Source organism: Prunus mume, linkage group LG6, assembly GCF_029339155.1.
Source record: "Prunus mume cultivar Tortuosa linkage group LG6, ASM2933915v1, whole genome shotgun sequence".
NCBI classification, from domain to species: Eukaryota; Viridiplantae; Streptophyta; class Magnoliopsida; order Rosales; family Rosaceae; genus Prunus; species Prunus mume.
The window spans coordinates 2,243,495-2,266,543 of NC_142703.1; the positions used below are offsets into that span (position 1 = coordinate 2,243,495).

At 41.0% G+C, this 23,049-nt stretch overlaps 3 protein-coding genes and 1 pseudogene across 5 annotated transcripts in view; 3 read left to right on the top strand and 1 right to left on the bottom strand.

The window, feature by feature from the left end:
* The window catches only part of LOC103336265 (TMV resistance protein N-like), a 38,529-nt gene that overhangs the window by 9,293 nt on the left and 6,187 nt on the right, over positions 1–23,049 (bottom strand). The window lies entirely within an intron of this gene.
* LOC103336187 (uncharacterized) lies at positions 9,268–12,156 on the top strand. Its single transcript, XM_008239216.2, has 3 exons — positions 9,268–9,471; positions 10,762–11,075; positions 11,202–12,156. The coding sequence occupies exons 1-3, from the start codon at positions 9,268–9,270 to the stop codon at positions 12,154–12,156; spliced, it is 1,473 nt and encodes a 490-aa protein (XP_008237438.2).
* On the top strand, positions 12,253–13,208 carry LOC103342691 (uncharacterized). The gene is made up of 2 exons (XM_089054207.1): positions 12,253–12,757; positions 12,943–13,208. The coding sequence occupies exons 1-2, from the start codon at positions 12,253–12,255 to the stop codon at positions 13,206–13,208; spliced, it is 771 nt and encodes a 256-aa protein (XP_088910333.1).
* LOC103336262 (uncharacterized) lies at positions 15,530–20,180 on the top strand (annotated as a pseudogene). The gene is made up of 3 exons (XR_016127816.1): positions 15,530–15,708; positions 16,649–16,983; positions 19,509–20,180. The product of XR_016127816.1 is annotated as an uncharacterized LOC103336262 (transcript).

Consider the following 23,049-nt stretch of genomic DNA (forward strand, 5'->3'; position numbering starts at 1 on the left):
AGTCATGTCCCAATGGCTAGGTTCCTTCTTTTCTTTTATTGAAGCTTTACCCAATGTTGGAAAAATTGGGCAACAAATAGTAATTATTTGATCTTTCAAAATAAAGCCACTTAATTTAATCAAGCCGTAATTAGACATTTTAAATTTCTGCTCAAAGTATAATATATTAAATAATAACTCATTACAGTTGCTCAAGAGCATTATCGCTACACCAGAGGTCTTACATTCAATTTCTCTTCCACCAATATCACTTATATATTAAAAATAATGAAAATATGAATGCATGGATGCAAAACATACCTTGGCATTGTCTCTGAGCCACACCGATCCAGGATAGCAGAATGTCACTCCCATTTGGTTAGAAATAATAATCTTATAGTAGGTTTACACTAAAGATGACTCTATGTTTGAAGTTCAAATACCAAAAATTGGTCTAACAATCTTTTGGCATTTTATAGCACGACTCATCATAGTTACAACTCATAACAATTCACCCCTAAACCAAGTACATGAGTGATTCCTAAAACATAACCACTTGCAGGTTTAGTTTGAGATATAAAGGTAACCTGCCAATTTCACCACTTAAACAAAAATAACCAATGAAAATTTGCTGTATGAAAGACAATATGTCAAAATAAAACTCAAAATGTGGATAGGTAATGGACAAACAAAGAAATAACCACTGAGCAAACAACCACTCCCAGGAAGAACAATGTAGAAAAGATTTGCCAAATTATGAAATCTCCCATGAATATTGTATGAATAAGACATGTAAAATGACGAAGGAGCAAGTACTTGGCACACAAGAAAAATACAATAGCTAAAGGAAAATAACCAAAGATCAGTAGCTTTATCAAACCACATAAGTAACGCTGCTACCATCATCACAAAGTTGACTGATTTAAAGATTCCATGTAAATTTTCCACCAACATGACATTTTTCAAGAACTAGAAGCTCAACATCTTCCATTTCCCTAAAATTTTAACTTCCATGGTGAGACAATCCAAAATGGGGTTCCACAGTTTGAGGTTTGTAAACCAACATTGGAGTATCATCTGACAATGTCTTGAAACAGGACTACTTCGAAATCCATGTATCAATTTTCTAGTCAGATAATGGCCATTAAAGTCACATGCACTACACTAGTTTGGTTCTTTGAGATGGAATTAACTTGGAGAATACAAGCCTGACAAGCACATTGCATGGCCGTATGAATCGGGAGCCAAAAACTAAAAAATGAAATTGGTATATTTAGGCTTTGGGCTAACCTTCGCATTAAGAGGTGAATTGCTTTGATGAATTTCAGCAGCTGCACAACTCTTTGATCACTTTCAAAACTCTCGTATCAACCAGCCCTTTTTCCCAGACTTAGCATGCCTTGTAAAGATCTTCTCTGCACCAAGGTCATACCAAATATTTTTTCCGTTGCTAAAAAGCACTAAAACATCATGGTCCCTTTCGAAATGGGTCAAAATACATTCATATCCAGAATTTCTGAAAATAACAGCTGGTACTTGCAGCAATCTGAATAAGCAGAAAGACACGAAACATTCTAGATTGAAAGGCGAGCTTCAGGTGACCGAAAGGTGGTTAGGTCATTGTAGAAAAAAGCCACTTGATAGTGCATTTTTCTTCTTCAGTTTGAGGACATAGAGACTATTGAATTGGGGATCACCACTGTCTAAGGTTCTTCATGGACATCAGAGTATCCTGATCTAAACAACACACTTGCAAAGATCTTTAGAGGTGAATCATTATCAGACTCACTATCACTCCAAGTTGCTGCCATTACTTTATCTATTTTGCTTCCTCAAATTATTTGCGCATTCAGACAAAGTGTTATACCACATCCTCAAAGCATCTTCAAATGAAGTCTTTAGAGAATATTTCTCTATAGTTCTATGTGATAACTTGTGCGCAGAATGATAAAAAACGAGCTGACTCCCTCTTCTCCTGAATTTCCTGTAGCTGATGAAACTAAGATTTCAAAAACAGTAAAATTGAACCACAGACATTAACAAGAGACAACCATTTTGTCTTCTGACATCATGTAACACTCCCATCTTCTTTCACTGTACAACCACATTACTTTTCTTTATAAACAACCATCTCATAAGAGGTGAAGACTGATACCAAAAACTTACTTGTTCAAATTCCACTCTTCAATCGCTAATGTCTTCATACATCACATGAGACTCTCAAAATCCAGAGGCCTTCCTTTCACTATTCTGTGTTCTTGCATCACCTCAATGTTGCTAAGCATTCACCCAAACACATACAGAATACTAAAAGAAGAGTAAAGAGATAAATTATTTCAAAGGAATTTTACGGCAGATCTTCATATTAAAGAGAATGAAAATGCAAATTTACCATACGCTGGCCAGTAATTGTTGAAGTTTGGACATGACCCAGTTTAAGGTGCTTTCTTCATTTGCTCCACAATGAATATCCCAAATGATCCGTTATTTGAGCCAGCACATGGAAAATAGCAACTTCTAGCAGCGAAGATGGAGTTAAGACCTTTTTGATTTGTATCGGCGAACTCATATTAAAAAATGAAAATTAAAGGAAAACGTTACAGTATACCAGTGACATTCATTTAAGATAAAAGAAAACATCAGGAAGCTTTCACCTTCATCTCTCTCTATCCCTCTCTCTTGCTTGCTAGCTATGGCTTCCCACCATTATTTTCTTGAGCTGATGAGGTTTCATCTTGAGTGTCTCCAAGCCCTAGTTCATCAAGACAGGAGGAAGTCACAACAATGCAATCCATATAGCACTAAGCCCAACAAACTACAGAGTGACCCGCTCTGATGCCAATTGAGATTAATCCATATGAATGGCCAAGCATTGACTCAAAATTCATTAATTAGTCACCTCCTCTGCAAATGCTTCGCCCAAAGAGCAATATAACTCTGCACAAATCACAGCCCAACCCAGTTTTGTTAGGGCAATTTGCAGTGATCACAGTGGGTTCCCCAACCTTCTCTGCCTTGCTAATTACCACAACATCCTGCAAAGCTCAGCGGCAATGGAGAAAGTGTGAGCCAAATCACTGCATGAGAAAGTCAACAAAATCTTACCTATCTCATGGACTCACTGCAACCTTCTCTGCCTTCCTTTCTTTTCTCAACCCAACCAGCGATCTGTGTTTTCCTAAAAGAGTGCAAATAGTGATCAAGGCCACGATTGACAAATTACTACAAGCAAAATGTGACATTCACATAAATGCAATTAGATCGATATTTTGACCAAAATTTAAGATACTCAAACTCAAGTAAATCCAAAACTCAGTAAGAGACTTGGACTTGAAAAATCTAACAAACCTCTCTGCAAAATTGAAATGTAGTCCCAAGAAAGGATGAAAAGTACTTCCTATCTCTTAGCTTGAGCCTTGAAATATAAATATCAATTAAAACTAGGTCAGAAACCAACTTCAAAAATCTCTGTTTTACAGACCAACAAAGTATGAAAAATGTATTTCTTTAAAATCAAATAAGCCACTTAATTAAAAACCCAGGTAACAACAAGCTTTGGTGGTCTAGAATGGATTAAAATCATCGTAATAAAATCATTGATGTCTTTTAGGCTGGAATAGGGAAGAATATAAGTTACATCTTACAGTTTTGATCAAATATGATTAAATAAATGCATCAAAACCAAATTGTACCAACTTGAGCATCTCTGTTTTAGCCACAAGATAGAGAATGGGTCACTTGAAAAAGACAAGGTGTAACAGGAAATTACCAACAACACCCTAGCTGACAAGACAAGTGTGGGAACCAATTAAATCAAAACCCTAGGTCAAATAATTCCTTCTATTTGGGGATTATTTAACCTAATTGGGAATTACTCAACCTAATTTGGAGTTACTCAATTTAATTGGGAGTTACCCGATTAAATTGAGAATTACCTAATTAAGTTGGGAATTGATTTGACTCCTACCCCAATTCTCAATTAAATGAGGAGTTACCTAATTAAATTAGGATTTGATCTGATACCTACCACAATTAGGGATTTTATTTACCCTAATAAATCAAATCCCTAATTAATCAAATCAATTCCAAATAGGGGAGGAATAATTCCCTTCCATCTATGGAATTATTCCTCTGAAACCCTAGCCTCCGAGACCACTATAAAAGGATGGCCACACACAAAGGTCAAGGTACGTCTAAATTCCTACTGAAACTCTGCAGAAATTATTTCTCACAAACCCTAGCCACCACTTTCTTTCTCTCTCTGACACAAGGCTCCGGCCACCACACACGGCTCCGGCCACCCGGTTTTCCTTGAAATACCCTACCTAACTTAGGCATCGGAGGGCCTTTGGCCAACACCCCCCGGGTGTGGTCCTTTTACCCCGATCTGTTTTGCAGGGAGAAAGAGAAGTGGAGAAGACGAAGGAATCTTAGACGAATATTCTCGTGAGGAATTTTGTACAAACAAATTGGTGCTTTCATTGAGAGCACGAGATATATTCAAAGCGTGCTCCAAATCCATCTTTCACACATTTTTTCAAACAACCATGGTTGATACAAGACGTACGAAGAGTAACGCCATCACGACGGGCCCATCTCATGGTTTCGTGGTGGAAACCTCAATGCAACAACACGGAATCATGGCTGCCAACGCCTTGCAGCCGTCTTCTAGTGCTTTGCACCGCCTTGCTGGAATTGCGAACAGCCACCACATGACCTTGGGACCTCTATAGCCTTGCGGCGCCAGACACGAGTGCTCGCCTCATCTGCCGTTGGAGCACAAGTAACAACCACACCACTTAACTACCGGACTTGCGCACGCCCCATGGTTATTCGACGTCGTCCCGGTCTTGGAGCAGATCCATTCTCTCCCTCCTCTGCGATCACACTTGACATATGCACTTGTGTACGCGTCTAATGGAGCCCTAGCCCACATGTCATTGGGCCCGATGCACACCACTCCACTTGACCCGCGCAGTCAGGTGGACCTTAACTCACGGGTTGATCAACTCACATAGAAGGTCGATGATCAAAACAACCTGATTTGCCAACTACTCAGGCAGATCAACTTGAATCAAGGCCCCAACCTTGGACCCCATGACGAGGAGAGGAGGGCACACGAGCATGCGGCGATTCGAGAGGTCCCAGCTGGTCGACAGGGCAAACCCGCAGGGAGAGAGCGAGATCGTGCGGACAAGACGCAGACACCGCGAGCCGTACTGAGCCGTTCGAGGTTAGGTCCCAGGACCAATGTGCTCGAGAGGCTAGGCCCACAATCCAATGTTCGTGCTTGCTTAGGTCCACAAGGAGCTCGAGTTCGTGAGAGGTTGCGGCGACAAGCTGTGGAAGGATCTTCCCAAACTCAACCTTCTCTCCTGCCCCACGGGTAGGGCAACCAAGGGGATCGACCCTTGGGAGCTGGAGAAAAAGTTAGCCAATCACGCTCGAGGCACCGAAGACGTCGACCTGAACGACCTTCCTTGCGAGCGAGGGTGACGATCAACGCCCACCAGCCCGCTCGAGGACCAACACGCGGCGACAAGCTACAGAGGAATCCTCACAAGCTCAATCTCCTAATTTGCCTCACGGCGCAGAGCACCCAAGGATCGACCCTTGGGAACCGAGGAAGAAGTTAGCGGTCGCGCTCAAGGCACCAAAGACGCGTCGGCCCGAGACTCCAACCCTGCGAGCAGAGGATGTCGCAAAGCTAGTAAATGACCAACTCCGAGGTCTCGACTCAAAGGAAGCACGGAGGAGGCCCTGTGCAAGGAAATTGATCGAGTTGATCGCCGCTTTACCGACGAGGTGGAACGAGCTCCGCCGCCGAAGCGGTTTACAACGCCATCCATCACTCCATTCAAGGGGACTCGACCGAGAGCCATTTGAGGCACTTCAAAGCGCCATGATCTGCAAAGCGCACGACGCCCGATGTGCAAAGTGTTCGCGATGACTCTGCGATGAGCGCTCAGATTGGTTCCACACTCTACCGTCGTCAATAGGCAACTTCAAGGAGTTCGCCATCATTTTCACAAAGGAGTACACCTCCTACAAGATGGTCGAAAGCATGCGGACCACCTGCTTCAACTCCGCACAAGAAGCGACGAGTCTCTACGAGACTACGAGATGGTTTAAGGCTGAGAAGGCTACCATCATAGGATGCAACGACCAAGTTGCATCCTCGCTTTCAAAAGGGCTTGCCAACCGAGCACGAGCTATACCGGGAGCTAGCCATAACTCCAAGTCAAACCTTGGCAGAAGTGTTCGCGACAAAGAAACGCTACGCACTTTGGGACAATGATCGTATCGCCGCAAAGAAAGCTAGCAAGCAAGTTGACCACCCGACGAAGCAGGCAAGCCAAAAGAGCAACAAGTTCGAGCAAAAAGCCCGAGATAAGCGCAGATCGCGGCCCCAAGAGGGAAGCTTAGAAACAGAGACCTTCACTGAGTTCGCTATCCCAATCCACCAGATCCTAGCTCAAGTGAAGGATAAGCCGTGGGTGAGGAGACCACCACCCATGAAGGGAGACCCTTCTAAAAGAGACACCAGATAAATACTACGCATTCCACGGGAGCACGGTCATTACACCAACAACTGCAACGCTTAGAAAAGGCACCTTGAGGAGCTGGTCAGAGAAGACCATTGCACAGAGTTCGTTGCAAAGAAGGCCATCCAGCAGATCGAGGATCGTGATGCACTGCCAAGGAACCTCCCCAAAAGGTCATTCGAATCAACACCATTCTAGCCAACTCCCAAGAGTCCGGGCTGACCACCAAGGAGCGCAAGAGAAAGATCGCTCAGGCAACTTATGTCTCCCAAGTCACAACGGGAGTACCAGCCATTGTGGATACGCCCATCATCGGCTTCTAGAAGAAGGACTTGATCGAGCTTGACCTGCCACATAATGACGCCCTAGTCATCTGCATCCAAATTGAACAAGCTGTGATCGAGCGAGTTCATGTAGATGAGGGCAAAGCCAACATCGCAACAATCTGTTATCCAACGATGGGGTTCGAGCCCAAGATTAGCAAACTTGCCAGATCGCTCACCAGCTTCAATGGGGCCACATCAATCACTGTTGGAACGATCGACCGGATGTCCACTCACCCCCAGTGGTCGTTTGCAAATCTTCATGGTCATCGACGAGGTTTCCCCCTACAACGGAATCTTGGGCCGACCGTGAACCAGCAAGATCGAAGCCATCACATATGCTCTACATCGACGATCCGTTATCCCATCCGGGCGGGATCAGCGATCAACGATGACCAAGCCATGACAAGGAGATGCACACCCAAGGGCTCAAGAAGAGCAAGCAGCAGCTTCACACCAAGAATGCAAGCCGCCAACGAGGCGAGAAGAGCTCATAGCAAACAAGTAAACCCGAAAGGGAAGGAAGTTCTGCCTCACAATAGCGTTAAGGAACCAGGATCAAGGTGAGGGAATCCGCCGGAAGACTCCCGAAAAGGGTTGGAAGCCCGAGGATGACGTTGAGTTAGTACCCGATCCGGCCCCAGACAAAGAGGCGCAGATCGGCTCGTGCTAGAATCCAAACAAGAAGGATCGAGACGAGGAATCCGCCGGAAGGCTCCCTTGAAGAAGGTTGGAAGCCCGAGAAAGACGTTAAGTTAGTACCCCGATCCCGATCAGCCGCAGAAGGAGGTGCGATCGGCTCGCGCTAGAATTCAAACAAGAAGGATCGAGATGAGGGAATCCGTCCGGAAGGCTCCCTTGAAGAAGGTTGGAAGCCCGAGGAAGACGTTGAGTTAGTACCCCTCGATCCTCACCAGCCAGACAAGAAAGAACGGATCGGCTCGCGCCTAAGCCCAGAGAGAAGATGGAGCTGACCATCTTCCTCCAGAACAACAAAGACATGTTCGCGTGGTCACCATCTGACATGCCCGGCATTGACCCAAACATCATCTGCCACCGGCTCCATGTCAACCCTGCTGGCAAGCCCATGGTGCAGAAGAGACGCAACTTTGCTCCTGAGTGAGTCGCGATCATTGAAGCCGAGATCGACAAGCTCCTAGCTATCGGTTTCATTGAAGAGGTCTCCTACTCGGAATGGCTGGCCAACGTTGTTCTAGTGGCGAAACAAGAAAAGGGAAAATGGAGAGTATGTGTTGATTACACCGACCTCAACAAAGCATGCCCTAAAGACAACTTCCCATTGCGGAGAATCGACCAGCTCGTGGATTCAACTTCCGGCAACCAGCTGCTCAACTTCATGGATGCTTACTCCGGCTATAATCAAATTATGATGTACGATGATGACAAGGCGAAGACCTCTTTCATCATCGAAAGAGGGACCTACTGCTACAAGGTCATGCCCTTTGGGTCTGAAGAACGCCAGAGCAACCTACCAAAGGCTCGTGAATAAAATTTTCAAGCGTGGTCAGATCGAGAACCATGGAGGTGTACGTGGGCGATATCTGGTTAAAGCCCCAAACGAGCGGACCACCTCAAAAACCTCACCGAGGTGTTCACTTACTCGCCAATATCGCATGAAGCTAAATCCAAGTAAATGCACGTTCGGTGTATCGTCTGGCCGGTTCCTGGGGTACTTAGTGACGCAACGAGGTATCGAGGCACACCCGCGCCAAATCAAAGCCATTCTCGAGATGAAGTCGCCTTCCACAGTGAAGGAAATACAAAACCTGACGGGCAGAGCAGCGGCCCTTAACAGATTCCTCTCAAAATCTACCGACAAGTGCATACCATTCTTCAAAGCTTTAAAGAAAGGACAAAAAGACAAATGGGACGAAGAGTGCGAAGTAGCTTTCTAAAATCTAAAGACCTACCTTACTTCACCTCCCCTGCTCTCAAAGCCAGTTCCTGATGAAGACTTGTTCGTGTACTGGCAAAGTGTCCAACTCCGCCGTCAGCTCGGCTCTCATCCGAGAAGAACTTGGGGCCCAACATCCGATATTCTACACATCTAAAGCTCTCCTGGATGCAGAGACTCGCTACCCGAAATTGGATAACCTCATTTTGGCCCTTGTGGTTTCTGCGAGAAAGCTGCGATCTTATTACCAAGCTCACCAAGTCATCGTCATGACCGACTTTCCTTTGAGATCAATCCTCCACAGCCCTGATGCTTCTCAGCGACTCATGAAGTGGGCTATAGAGCTAAGCCAATACGACCTCCTCTACCGGCCAAGACTGCAATAAAAGCTCAAGCCTTAGCGACTTTGTTGCAATTCACACCATCACCAAAGAAGAGAAGTGGTCGAAAAGAAGGAAAGTTCGAGAGCGGACAAGACCTCCACCGACCCGACCAACCCAGAGACATGTGGCGATTGCGCGTGACGAGCGTCGAACAAGAAAGGAGCCGGAGCAGCATCGTCATCATCACCGGATGGAACCCTGCTAGAGCAAGCTATCACGCTTGGCTTCAAGCTTCAAACAACGAGGCAGAGTACAAGGCATTGCTCGCTGGCTTGCGCAGGCAAAGGCTATCAATCAAAAAGTTAGCCATCTACTCAGATTCCCAGGTGATCACAAGTCAAGCCTTAGGAGAGTACATGGCGAAGCACCCGAGGATGATCTTGTACCTTGACAAAGTCAAGAGTTGTTAAAGGTGTTTCCCACCTTCACCATCCAACAAGTGCCCCGAGCAGAGAACGTGCACGCAGATGCACCGCAAGCTTAGGATCGGCCGGATACCTTCAGACGCTCCATCCGGTCGAGCACCTCGACCACCTAGCATATAAGAGGCAGAGCGGACTGATGCGGATCGATGAGGCACAATTTGAGTTGGCTACAGTCAGGCACAATTGGTGGCTTCAGCAGAGTCTTGTTATTATAAACTACACATGTAATTGAATGCAGAAAAAAAAAATATTACAACATGTTCCATTTATGAGTGATTGGAGCAAAGTAAATCAACATATGATTAATCAACAAAAGACTATTTTCTTTTCTTCGGTAATAATAAACTATAGACTTTAATTTCAGGCATTATATTAAGCTTCCAAAATTAAAGTTAATTACGTTGATTTAACCCAAAAAGAAAAAATCAAAATACTCTAAAATTTAAACCTTTTTCTCTTCCTTTTTTAAATTTTAAGTCAACTTCCTCTGTTTCCTCCTCTGTTTCTTTGTTTCTTTAATAAATTAAATATATTTGACACCAAAAAAAATAAGTATATAATTATAATGCTACATTATTAAACATTCAAAATGCATATATCATTCACACAAATTACAATTAAACTAGTGGACCCAAACGGATTCTTATAACCAGGGGCGGAACTAGCATATGGGCTGGAGTGGGCTCTAGCCCAGGGACCCTTTTTTAAAAATAAAAAAGAATTAGATGTGGTTGTGCTTAATTTATGAGGGCCAGCGTTACGTGGCCAATGCATTGGACCATTGGTGGCTGGCTGCTGTTGTCTTTTTATTATTTTATTATTATTTTAAGTTGTGTGGTCTATTTCCTATTCAATAAAGTATTCTAGTTTCCCATTGAATAAAGTATCCTAGTATGATATGATGAAGTATCCTATTCCTAGCCTAGTTTGTCCTACGCAACTTTATAATTATCTTAGTCAGTCTAATAAAAAAAGAAGAAGAAGATATTCATATTTATGAAACTTAGCCCTAGCCCTAGCAGTCCCAAAAGAATATCTACAGCGTTTTGTATTCTGTGCTACCAAAGTCAAGTTCATCGTCAACAAGCGTAATAAAGGTATTTAACTCTCCACAATCTCGAATTATTATTATTTTTTCATTGATTTGTTTAGTATAAAGTAAATTGTTCTGTTTTTTATATGTGTTATTAGATTATAATGTCACATCAGAACCAAGCAAGTAAAAGAGCAAAAACTATTGATTCATTCTTCAAGAAAAAAAATGATGGTGATAAATTAGAAAATGACAAGGCTTCTACATTCAGTGACAAGGCTTCACCATCAATTGAGTCACCTCATCACACATCTCCCCTAGTTGAACCTAACCAGTTTGATATTGCTTTTTTGGAACGAGACCCTGGGAAACGTATTCAAATATCTGAATACCCTATTAATCAACATGATGAGGTTCGACGTGCTTATATCAAAGTTGGCCCTTACCAACCAAAATTATCAGAATATCCAAGGTCTCAGTTTGGGTCGCAATATCGTGGATTTCAATATTCTTGGTTCTCTCCATTTCCATGGTTAGAATATTCCCCTTAAGAAGATAAAGTCTATTGTTTTCCTTGTTTTGTTTTTGGTAATGGTAGTCCTGCATTAACTACTGAGGGTTTTAATAATTGGAAAAGAGTTAATGACGGAAAGAATTGTGTATTTTTTACTCATGTTGGAGGTCCATCTTCATCGCATAATACTTGTGAAAGATGTATGGAGGATTTGATGAACCCATCTCACCATGTCGACAAAGTTATTAATCGACAATCAAAGGAAGACATTTTGAAAAACCGGTTACGGCTCAAGACAACGATAGAGTGTGTTCGGTGGCTTACATATCAGGCATGTGCTTTTAGGGGTCATGATGAATCTTTGGATTCTAAAAATCGTGGAAATTTTATTGAAATGGTCAAGCATACAGCAAAGTTTAATGATGAGGTAGCTGGAGTTGTTTTAGAGAATGCCCCAGGAAATGCAAAATATACCTCACCCAAGATTCAAAAGGAGATTTTAAATATTCTTGCAAACAAAGTGAGAAAAAAAATTCGTGAAGAAGTTGGGCATGCTGCTTTTTGTATCCTTGTTGATGAATCACAAGATACGTCAAATAGAGAGCAAATGGCTATTGTTGTAAGATTTGTTGATAATGATGGTTTTCTACGTGAACGTTTTTTTGACATTGTGTGGGTTGAAGACACTACTGCGTCAACACTTCAAAAAGAGATCAAGAAAGTACTTGATCTCCATGAATTATGTATTGACAAGATGAGAGGTCAAGGATATGATGGTGCTAGTAATATGCGGGGTGCATGGAATGGGCTACAAGCATTATTTCTTAAAGATTGCCCATATGCATTTTATGTACACTGTTTTGCTCATCAACTACAGTTGGCATTAGTTTCAGCATCAAAAGAAGTAGCTACAATTTGGTTATTCTTTTCATCATTGAATTCGATTGTCAATGTCATTAGGGCTTCTCCAAAACGTCATACTGAGTTACAAGTTGCTCAATCAATGAATATTGTAGAGCTGTTGATTGCTGGTGAATGAGAGACTGGTAGAGGAGCTAATCAAATTGGTACCTTGCATCAACCTGGAGCTACTCGGTGGAGTTCTCATTATGATTCCGTTTGTGACTTAATAGAAATGTATGATGCAGTTTGTACGGTTCTTGAGAATATAAAGAATGATGGATCCACAGGCTCCTTACATGGGGAAGCTACTGGTGGATACAATGCGATTAGGCAATTCGAATTTGTATTCATCTTGCATCTATTGAAAGAAATTATGGGACTCACAGATATCCTTTGTCGAGAACTACAACATAAGTCTCAAGACATCGTGAATGCTATGAACCTAGTTGGTACAACAAAAGATGTCCTTGGAAAATTGAGATTAAATGGTTGGGAAACTTTTATTGGGAAAGTTGATTTGTTTTGCAAGAAACATGACATTGATATGCTTGATATGAATGCTCAATATAAAGTGGGAACAGGTCATTCTTGTCAACAAAAGGACAACATTACAGTTGAGCATCGTTACCACTTTGACATATTCAATGATGCAATAGATTTTCAATTGGCAGAGTTGAACAGTAGGTTCAGTGAAGGGGCAATGGAACTTCTTATTCTTAGTTCAGCTTTGGACCCTAGTGATTCTTTTAAATAATTTAATATTGATAAAATTTGCAGCCTTGCAGAGAGATATCCTCAGGATTTCACTCCAAAAGAGTTACATATTTTGGGATGCCAGCTGAAACTTTATGAGGCGGACGTACCTCATCATCCTGTACTTCAAAAAGTGTCTACACTCTCTGAATTATATGTCGGGGATTAGTTGAAACAAAAAGGTCAAAAAGATATCATTTGATTGATAGGTTGATCCGTCTTGTGCTAACTCTCCTTGTTTCTACGGCAACTACTGAACGAGCTTTTTCAGCTATGAAACTTGTTAAAACAGCTCTTCGCAACAAGATGGAGAATGAGTTTCTAGAAGATTCTATGGTTTTCTACATTGAAAAAGAACTTGCTGACAATATCAATTCAGATGTAATAACAAAAGATTTCAATTCTCTCAAGGATCGCATGGCACAACTTCAATAAGTACACTTTTAATTATGTTGCTGAACATATTATTTAATACATACTTTGCTTGGTTTATACTTTTATTTGATTTAATGTACACTATTAGCATGGTTTATATGATTTAATGCATAGTTTTATTTTAGTTAAAAAATTTAGCTAGCTCACCGGTCGAAAAATTCCTGGTTCCACCCTTGCTTATAACAACTTTAACTTTCAATTTTTGTCATTTCATGTCCATATGGAAATTTGACATATCAATTGGAGATGCTTTTAGTGTATTTAATCTTTTGCATCTTTTCCATAATGTATTTATTTAATAGCCTAGCTATGATTCTTATAATTGACTTCCAACCCCTTCCCCCATAAGATGTGTTTGATTCATAGAAAATGAGGCTTGAGGTTGGGAAATCATATTTTTCTTCATATTTTGAGAGTCTAAATAACTTTTCTTTTTCTATTTCATGGATTTTGAACCTCGTGTTAAACATTCATGAAACCATGATGGTTGATCGTTTCACTGATGCAACATGATATATATATATATTAATGATGAATTAGAGATGTTTAATTAACTTGTTTCTTAAATTTTTCAATAAAAAAAACTTGTTTCTTAATTTTAAATTGGAATGATGAGCGTTATGCTTCCTTCATATCATTATTAAGTCTTATTTCTTTGTGTATGGTAGACGTGTCAAACAGGTCGGGCTTATACATCCTATTCCACATCATTGTGCTTCCCTTTTTCTCTCAATAACACGTTTTTTTATTCAGAAATATGGAAACTACTTGATTATACTGACGTAGCTTTAGATTTATGGTATTTGAATAATTTTTTTAAACATGTCTTTTCTGCCACCAGTTGTTGTAAGCCAATTGCGTGTAAAAGTACCAGTGAGTAGTATTTGAATATTTTTGAAAGACAAGTACTAATTTATTTTCCAGTGTAGTATCATCACTCCTATCATAGTAACTAATACATATCCTATTTTTTTGCCCATAAATACATATCATTTTGATCAAAATATCAAGCTTTTTTTTTTTTGTTCTGTTGAATTATCGTCACTCAATTATCATTTACTTATTGGAAATTTTTGACCTAATTATATGATTCAGATCCCAAGTAAAACTGTAAATTGAAATCGCATATTTATATTTGTGACTCTTTTTGCAGATTTTTATATTTTAATAGAATCAAAATTCGACATATGAAGAGACAGCTTCAAATTTATTTGCTATGAATTCTTGTAAGTTATTATTAATAAAGAAGGTTATTAATGGATACTCTTATTTTTTCAGAAGGATGTTCTTTTCTTTTCATAGGAATTAATTCAATAGAGATGAGGAAAAGTTAGTTATTATTTAAAAAAAATTAAGGGAGACTAACACCCTATTTGTTTGCTCAATTAGGAAAAGTTAGTCATTATTAATTTTGTGGAAAAATATTTCAGATAGTCTTTTAATAAACACCCTATAATCATCTTATATTTAATTTGTTTGCTCAATTAAGAAATATAATCACTTAATAAACACTCATAATTTTAACTCTCTACGATTTTATCATAATGTATGCTTTTATTTCTAGAAATTTTTTTTAAGATAATAACTTGTCTTGCTCATTTGCAAATGAGACTTTTTGCACCCAAAGACATCCTCATTTTCCTTTATGCGCATTTATAACATGTTTTCATTGTTAAGGACATCATAGTAATATTATATAGCAATATGATATGCCTTGTATGTAAATAGTAAGGATGATATGTTTATAGCTAGGGGTCATCATTTGGCTCACAGCCTACGAGTTGAAGTGGGTAGCCCGACCCGATAGTTAGGCGTTAGGCCCATTCTAAGGTTGGGTAGGATTTGGGTTAAAGTTTTGAAATTTGCGGCCCACTCTCGACTCGGCTCGATAAGACCCATCCATGGTCTAGCCCAATCTGAGTAGGTCAGCTCATTACTTCATTTACTTAAGTTTAAGATGTAAATAAGGAAGTACCCCGTATTTAGTTGTGTTTTCTTGATTTTATTTGTTTCTTGAGTATAATATTCTCTAGTCAGTTGGTTGACCAATGAAAATTTAGCATGGAAATTACTACTAAGTCAAAGTACATTTTGACAAGCAATCCGTGAAAGGAAATGACTTGTCTTAGCTACTACATTAAACACATGTTTTAGCGATTGGAAGTGTAATACTAATAACTGAAATGGGGAAGTGCCATCATAAATTGCAAAAAACTGAGCAGCAACATGTCTACTTTAGTTTCCTTGTTGGAAAATATCCATTTAGCATGAGCAGACTGATAACTAGATTGTCTGCAATTTTGGGTACCTGAATTTTGTGTATGTCTTGTGTTGATGCTCTTTTTGGGAATGTCAACTTAGAGAAGAGTGTAGAGTCTTCAGCAGAGGAGAAGGCGAGGACCTTCGGAGTTGGGAGAACCTGCAGAAGACAAGGAGGAAGAAGCAGTCGTCAAGCTTCGGACACCGATGTGGTGCTTGTCGAAGGCTCTCCGATGCTTAAGTAAGCTATATGTGGTAATTTTGGCAGAGTAACAGTAAATGTGAGAAAATAGTTACCCATTTTACTCGGGTACTGTTCCCCATTTATAGGGAAGTAGAAATGAGAGTTTTGCACAAAGTTTCGATGTAGGACTTTGTGCAAGTTGTTATGGTGGTGACACGTGTCTTTGGAGATTAAGTTCGATTGAGAGCTTCGACAGGTGGCTGCAGCTTGAAAAGTGTCTTCCTTTGGCAAGGAAGAAGGTAATGACGTCAGTCACCTTTTGGGGATTTGTCTGTATGCAGGCCCATACTATCAACATAATTTCGTCATCTATATATATAAAGCAAAAGACAGAGAATAGTGAAACATTCAAAATACCATAAAATGCCCTTGGTTAATTCAAATATTAAGAATTAAAATTATTAATTAAATGAGGATAATATGGTAAATTCACTTTTTTCATATTAAAAAAAATTAAAAACAAAATCAGATAATAACTCCTACTTTTATGGAACATAACTACCCATATTATCTTTTCTTAATTCAAAAAATAAAATAAAAAATAAAAAATAAAACCAATGGGCACATGCGTGAGCGTGTGCCAAGAGGCTAGTTTTGATAAAATATCTTATAATCTACAATATTGTTAAATGATTAACGATTGCCCAAAAAAAAAAAAAAAGACACAGCCATAAAGCATGAGAAAAAAGATCACGACACGAGGCCTTTTTCGATCACGCTCAAGAGTCCTTTAACAAAACCTTTTTAGTTTTTGTAATTTTTCTAGGTGTTTGTAAAGCTTATTTTAATCACGAGTATTAAATATCACAAAAACATCTATGAAAAAATCACAAAAGCGAAATAGAGTATTTTGGTGGTAAAGTGCTTATTTCCAATCAGCAACCAAAGCAAACAGCCTAGATATTGTTGTGCGCGTTGACCTCTTTATTCTTCGCAGGCCTCACTTGAGTTGGCGAAATCGAGAATCGGACCCGAAATCCGGCAGTCATCCGGAACCCAAGTCCAAATCTGAACACGCGAGGACGAAGGTTCCAGAGGTGGAGGTCTACTTGTATCGGCGAGGAAAAGGCGATCGACACTTCGGGATGAGCCTCGGGGTTGGGACCAGAACCAGTTGGAGGTCCGATACATTCTCGACAAGTAGCTTCAAATCGCTTTACTCTTTCAATACCGGGTCGGGTCGCGGAGTTCCGATCCGGTTTAACTAAGAACGGCAGGTCTATGCTGGCTTATAAAGATGGATCTACGGTTCACATTGACGGAGAGCCCAAGGTACATTGTTTGTGCAAATAATCTCACGGGAGAATATTCGCTTCTAGATCCTTCAACCTTCGATCTTCCTTCTCTCTCTTCCTCGATTCCTGTAAAACAGATTGGAGTAAATAGACCACACCCGGGGGGTGTTGGCCAAAGGCCCTCCGATGCCTAAGTTAGTTCGAGTGTTTGTAGAAAACAATAGCTAAGCAAAGGGTACGGAGTAGTGTTTATGTAGAGTGTGAACCGGGCGGCCGGAGCCGTGTGTGGTGACCGGAGCCGTGTGGAGAAAATATGGAGAGTGGAGAGGGAGAAAGAGCTTCGGATATTGTTCTCGGGTATAAAGAGTAGATTTAGATGTACCTTGAATGATGAATGAAGTCATCTATTTATAGGAGCCTTGGGGCTAGGGTTTCGTAGAGAATATGCTGAGTTTATTCTCTACCCAAATTCGTAGGGATCGAGTCGGACTGAGATAATATCTGATTTAATGATATTATCTCTTTTTATGGAGATAATATCTGAATTAAATGATATTATCTCTTTTTATGAAGATAATATCTGAGATAATGACATTATCTTCTCTTTATTAGGATAATATCTTAATTAATGATATTATCTTATTAAATAAAGATAATATCATTTAATTAAGATATTTATCCCAATTAATTAATTGGCCAGATAAACTAGTTCAATTAATTAATTAAAAGAGATAATCTTCTTTTCCACGTGGCGTGCTGTGATTGGAGACGAAAATATCTGCTCCCACATACATCATTTCTATATCTTTTTATTTTTATTTTTTATGAAAACCCAGTTTGTGAAATTAATCGAAGTAAGTTTCTGTTTGGTTGCCGAGAAAATTTGGTTGCATTGGGTAGAAATAAATGTAACTTTAATGCGGTCAAAAGAGATACTGAATTTGAGTGTGAGATAGAATAGATGGAGAAGTGTTTGACATTTGATGCGGAATTTTTCATATTGAGAATGCTTTGTTAAGGCAATTTATATTTTCATGGTTTGCAGCCATGATATTCCAACTATTTGAAATAAATGAACTAGGCTGCAGGTCACTCTCAATTAGCAATAGGGTAGTTCCTCCATACAATCAGAACCTTTAAAGGCAAGATAAATTATAGCAATTTACTTTTTTGAATTTGAGGCATCAATTTCCATGCTTATTTTCTGTTCTTTTGTTTACATGACATTCTGTTTGCAGCCTAAGCTTGGATATGATTTTGACAATTGAGTTCACCTAAAGAACTTGCCGGATTCATGTTATAGGTTTTGATCATTTATATGATAGACACTGAGTTTTACAACCACACTTTCCTAAACAGTAGGATTTCACAGTATTTTTCTTGAAGAATTCTTTTTCATTTGTTGGAAAATTTGTCATCAAAGTAATAATTTGATCTTTCAAAATAAGACTCCATCCCTTAATCAAGCCATTAGTCATATTAAATTTCTCTTGTATCATTTGTACCAAAAAAAAAAGGCACAAAATATTGTCCTCCAATTTGGTTAGGTAAATAATAACCTAATAGCTGTATTTAATCTAAAGAAGGCGCTTGAATTTCAATTCTCTTTGCACACATGATGACGTATGATAACAGTCTGAGGTTTAGGTCGAGATGTAAAGGGTTATGTATGCCTATTTTAGCTTAGAAATATAAAAGAAAATTTAATGGAAAGACCCAAAAGAAATAACCAAAATTTGAAGTAATTTTGGATATTTCCATAGGAAATCCAGAGATACTGAAGAGAAGCGATTAGAGGTGAAGTTGAACAAGCATGAGAAACAGCTGAGAGAAAGGGAAATGCATTTGAACTGAAGATTTGCTGAATTAAACTCAAATATTGTATAACAAACATGAAAATCCACATATTTGGGACACAAGAAAACAAAAGGTAAAGGAAGAACCAAAGATAGTAGCTCAAGACCACATAAGTAACTCTTACCCAAAGTTAATTTAAAGATTCCATGAAGCAGTAACTCATAGTGAGACAATCCAAAATGGGTTCCTACAGTTTGGGGTTTCTTGGCGTTCGTCTCACAAAAACAGGACCCCTTTCCTAAAAGTCAAAATGGCAAAAGTTCCCGTAAAGAACCTGCAGGATTCATCTTATAGGTTTTGATAATTTATATCATAGACACTGAGTTTTACAACCACATATTCCTAAAAAAAAAGGATTTCACAGCATTGTTACGGTTTTGTCTTCGCTCATTTTTCGTTTTTATGGTCAGAAACTGTTGCTATTAGCGCAACACCACATACTTTCTTATGTGTTTATTGTCTATTTCATGAGCAGTCTGTCAGGATCTCCTGTATCTTTTGTCTTTCCACCCTCGCATTTCCTTCTAAAAGACAAATAATTTGATTTTCTCCCATGTAAAGGAATGCTCTGCAGGTGGACTGTTTACAATTTATTTGCCACAAGATTCTTTGATATGCATTATGTTGCAGACAGTGGAATGTTGCAGTGACATGTGATATGTCTTTTGGTACTAATTTTCCTACTTAATTCTTCTCTAAATGCAGGATTCCTTGATCCAACCGGTGACAAAAATCTTGCTTGGAGTAGCTGTTATAACCGTCTTGATAACCTTGGTTTTGAGAGATCCTCCACAGTGGGTCCAAAAATTGAACATTTCTGGCTTGAATTTTCCTCCTTGGATCATTGCTCTGGTGGTAGTAGTTTTTACTCGGATGAGGAAGAGAACCGGAGATTTGCTGAAAAAGTATGGTTGGTGAAAGGCGCCATTGATGATTTCCCTTGTAAGGCCTTTTTGTTTCTCAAATTTTGTTAAAAAGAATTTGATTCAGTGTCAACTGAATTTTGATGATGAAGCAAGTGACGCTCATCTGGACATCATCATAATTGTAATTGGCGGCAAGCTGCACTGAAAGATAAATTGATTAGCAACAAACTTAAATTGGGTCTGAAATACCAAACCTCGGAAACAACATTCCTAAGATCATCTTGTTGCAACATTAAGATTCAAAACAATGGATAGATAAATGGGTGATTATCAACTGGTTTATAAATTAACTGGGTTTATAAATAGTTTCATAAGATCATCTTGTGGAATATGTTTCTACTACTTGACGCCTTAAATGCCTTTAGCTTATAGGACTTAATAAACCAGCATAAAGAGTGCTAGCTTTTTTCTTCTCATGGTACTTTGATTCAAGAAGTACATGTTAGCTAAATCTGCCTCAATCTTGAATGTAACACCCCGACCCCAAATTTATCCCATGTTTAATTAATTTAAGTGGAATTGAGAAATTACCCGTGGGATAGGGGTATTTTAGTCATTTTCTTACCCGGAGGGAATTTGGGAATTTCGGTTGTACCGTTGCGTAGAGCACGGTGAGATGAGTTCGTAGACACGTAGTGGGCTCGAATCGGAGTTGTAACGAGAGAGATATGATCAAAAAAGCTCAGTGGCATAATCGTAAATTTTTGGAAAATGGATTTTTGGTTAAAAGACGGAATTGCCCCCGTCATTTTCTCTCTCTCTCTCCCGCGCGTCTCTCCTTCTCTCTCCGCTGGCTCGCGACGCCACCGCAGCCGCCACATTTTGGCCGGCCGCTTGTTTATCCGCCACCACTCGGGTGGGACCGGTCCCAAAATGGCCCGACTCCGCCGTCCTACCCCACCCATTCTCCGACGTCGATCGCAGCGATACCGCGGAAATTGCGAAAGACGGCGGTTTTACCCAAATTTTCGGGCTCGTTCCGGCGATTCCGGCCACCAAATCTTGCGATCAAGGTATGCTTTCTCATCTATTTTCCGAGCTCTAGCTGCCTTTTGGGTAGGAATTGATCAATTTGTTGCGTAGGCAACCCGATTTACTGAATGGGTTTGGCGGATTTCGAGGGGAGATTCCGGCCACTTCCGGTCAGTTTTTGGGGTATGTCCAAGAACAAAAGTGGCTCCAAATTAGGTGTATTACCTAGGGTAGGAGTCTTGGTTCACGATTTGGAAGTTTTCCGGCGATGCGATATCGCTTTAGACACCCACGCGCCGGGCGCGTGTGGCGGCGCGTGGGCACTGTAGCTGAGGGCATTTTGTCCCATTGTGATCCTCTCGATGTCACGAGCGCGTAGGTGTGCTCGGATCTCATTTTAGATACCGTTAGAGTTCCGAATCGGATATCGCATATCGCGTATTTTCCGGGTTCGCTAGGTTTGGACCGTTGGATGGTCCTGAAATTATAATATGTTGATCTAGGTATTACCAGGATCGTGTAGGATTCGACGGATCGTAAAATGGAGTCCCGGATACTCCGAAAATGCCAACCCTAGGGTTAGGGTTTTAGCGACCGTCCGATCGTGCGATCGTGAGCGATCCGACCGTCCGATCTGGACCAAACTTGCAGGACGTGTGTCCTAGAGCCTGTAGAACCTATAGGAACTTTCGGATCGGAATTTGGAGGTCGTGGGCCCCGCGGGCCCGTTTGACCAAGTTTGGGTAGTTTGACCCTGGGTTGACCGCTAGACTTTCCTTGTAGTTCTACCATCCCAGGAGGGCTAGAATGACCTTAGTGACAGGTCTCGAGCGTTGTTGAGTGAAACGGAGACCGTGAGCTTAAGATATAAATTAGTGAAATTAAATGGGGGAGTTTATGGTATGCTTTATTTGTGGAGGTTTATATAAGTTTAGAAATTATATTTTATATAATTAATTGTGTGGATGTTTAAAAGTAAATAAAGCGGTTGAATGTTAGCTTACAGTGCTATACGCACTACCCACGTACCCCATATTGTGATTGTGTGATGGTGGTGAGAATGTAGCGAGCGGTGGTGAGAATGTAGCCAGCCCGGTGTGTCGCACGCGTCTTTGGATTAGCCGTGTTGCACCCCATACGTGGCGGGTGCGTCCGACGTATGAGGAGATGTGATTGTGTGATGGTGGTGAGAATGTAGCGAGGCTGGTGAGAATGTAGCGAGCCCGGTGTGGTCGCCGCGCGTCTTTGGATTAGCCGCGTGTTGCGAGCCCCATCGTGGCGGGTGCGTCCGGCGTATGAGGAGATGTGATTGTGTGATGGTGGTGAGAATGTAGCGAGCGGTGGTGTGAGAATGTAGCGAGCCCGGTGGTCGCACGCGCGTCTTTGGATTAGCGGCGTGTTGCGGACCCCACGTGGCGGGTGCGTCCGACGTATGAGGAGATGTGATTGTGTGATGGTGGTGAGAATGTAGCGAGCCGGTGGTGTGAGAATGTAGCGAGCCCAGGTGGTCGCACGCAGCGTCTTTGGATTAGCCGGCGTGTTGCGGACCCATACGTGGCGGGTGCGTCCCGGCGTATGAGGAGATGTGATTGTGTGATGGCTGGTGAGAATGTAGCGTGCGGGTGGTGAGAATGTAGCCAGCCCGGTGAGGTCGCACGCGTCTTTGGATTAGCCGGCGTGTTGGACCTCATACGTGGCCGGGTGCGTCCCGACGTATGAGGGGAGGTATGGTTGTGTGAGGGCTGGTGAGAATGTAGCCAGCCCGGATGAGGTCGCACGCGCGTCTTTGGATTAGCCGGCGTGTTGACAGGCCCCATACGAGGCCGGGTGCGTCCCGTCGTATGAAGGGTGATATTGTGATTGTGTTTGATGAGTTGTGATGGATAAATATTAGAATGTATGAAATTGTATGGTGGTAATGGTTTATTTGATAGTAGGAGCCAGGATAGATATGAAAGAGCTACGTGTGGCTTGATCCCTTAGTAGGGGCGTAGGCGACTGAAGTTACTAGGTGCAGCCACATATTAGACCCCACTTAGGTGGTCTTATTGGGATTGGTTTGGACCTCGTTGTTGGTCCCAAAACTTGGTTGAATTGAGGCTTGTCCTGGGGACTAAGTGAGTGAAGGTGCGCGTGAGTAGATTTTGAAATTGTTATATGCATGTTTGATGCATTAAGTTATTTTAAAAGCATTGTGGGCAGTTCTGCTAGAATCATTTGAAGGCCGGAGGTCATTTATGTAAATTGCATGAGATTTTATTGTGCATGCTGCCGGTTGGGTTAAAATGCGTTTTATGCAGGTGGAAATTTTGGGGAAATGTTCAATTTATAGGGAGACTCACGAAATT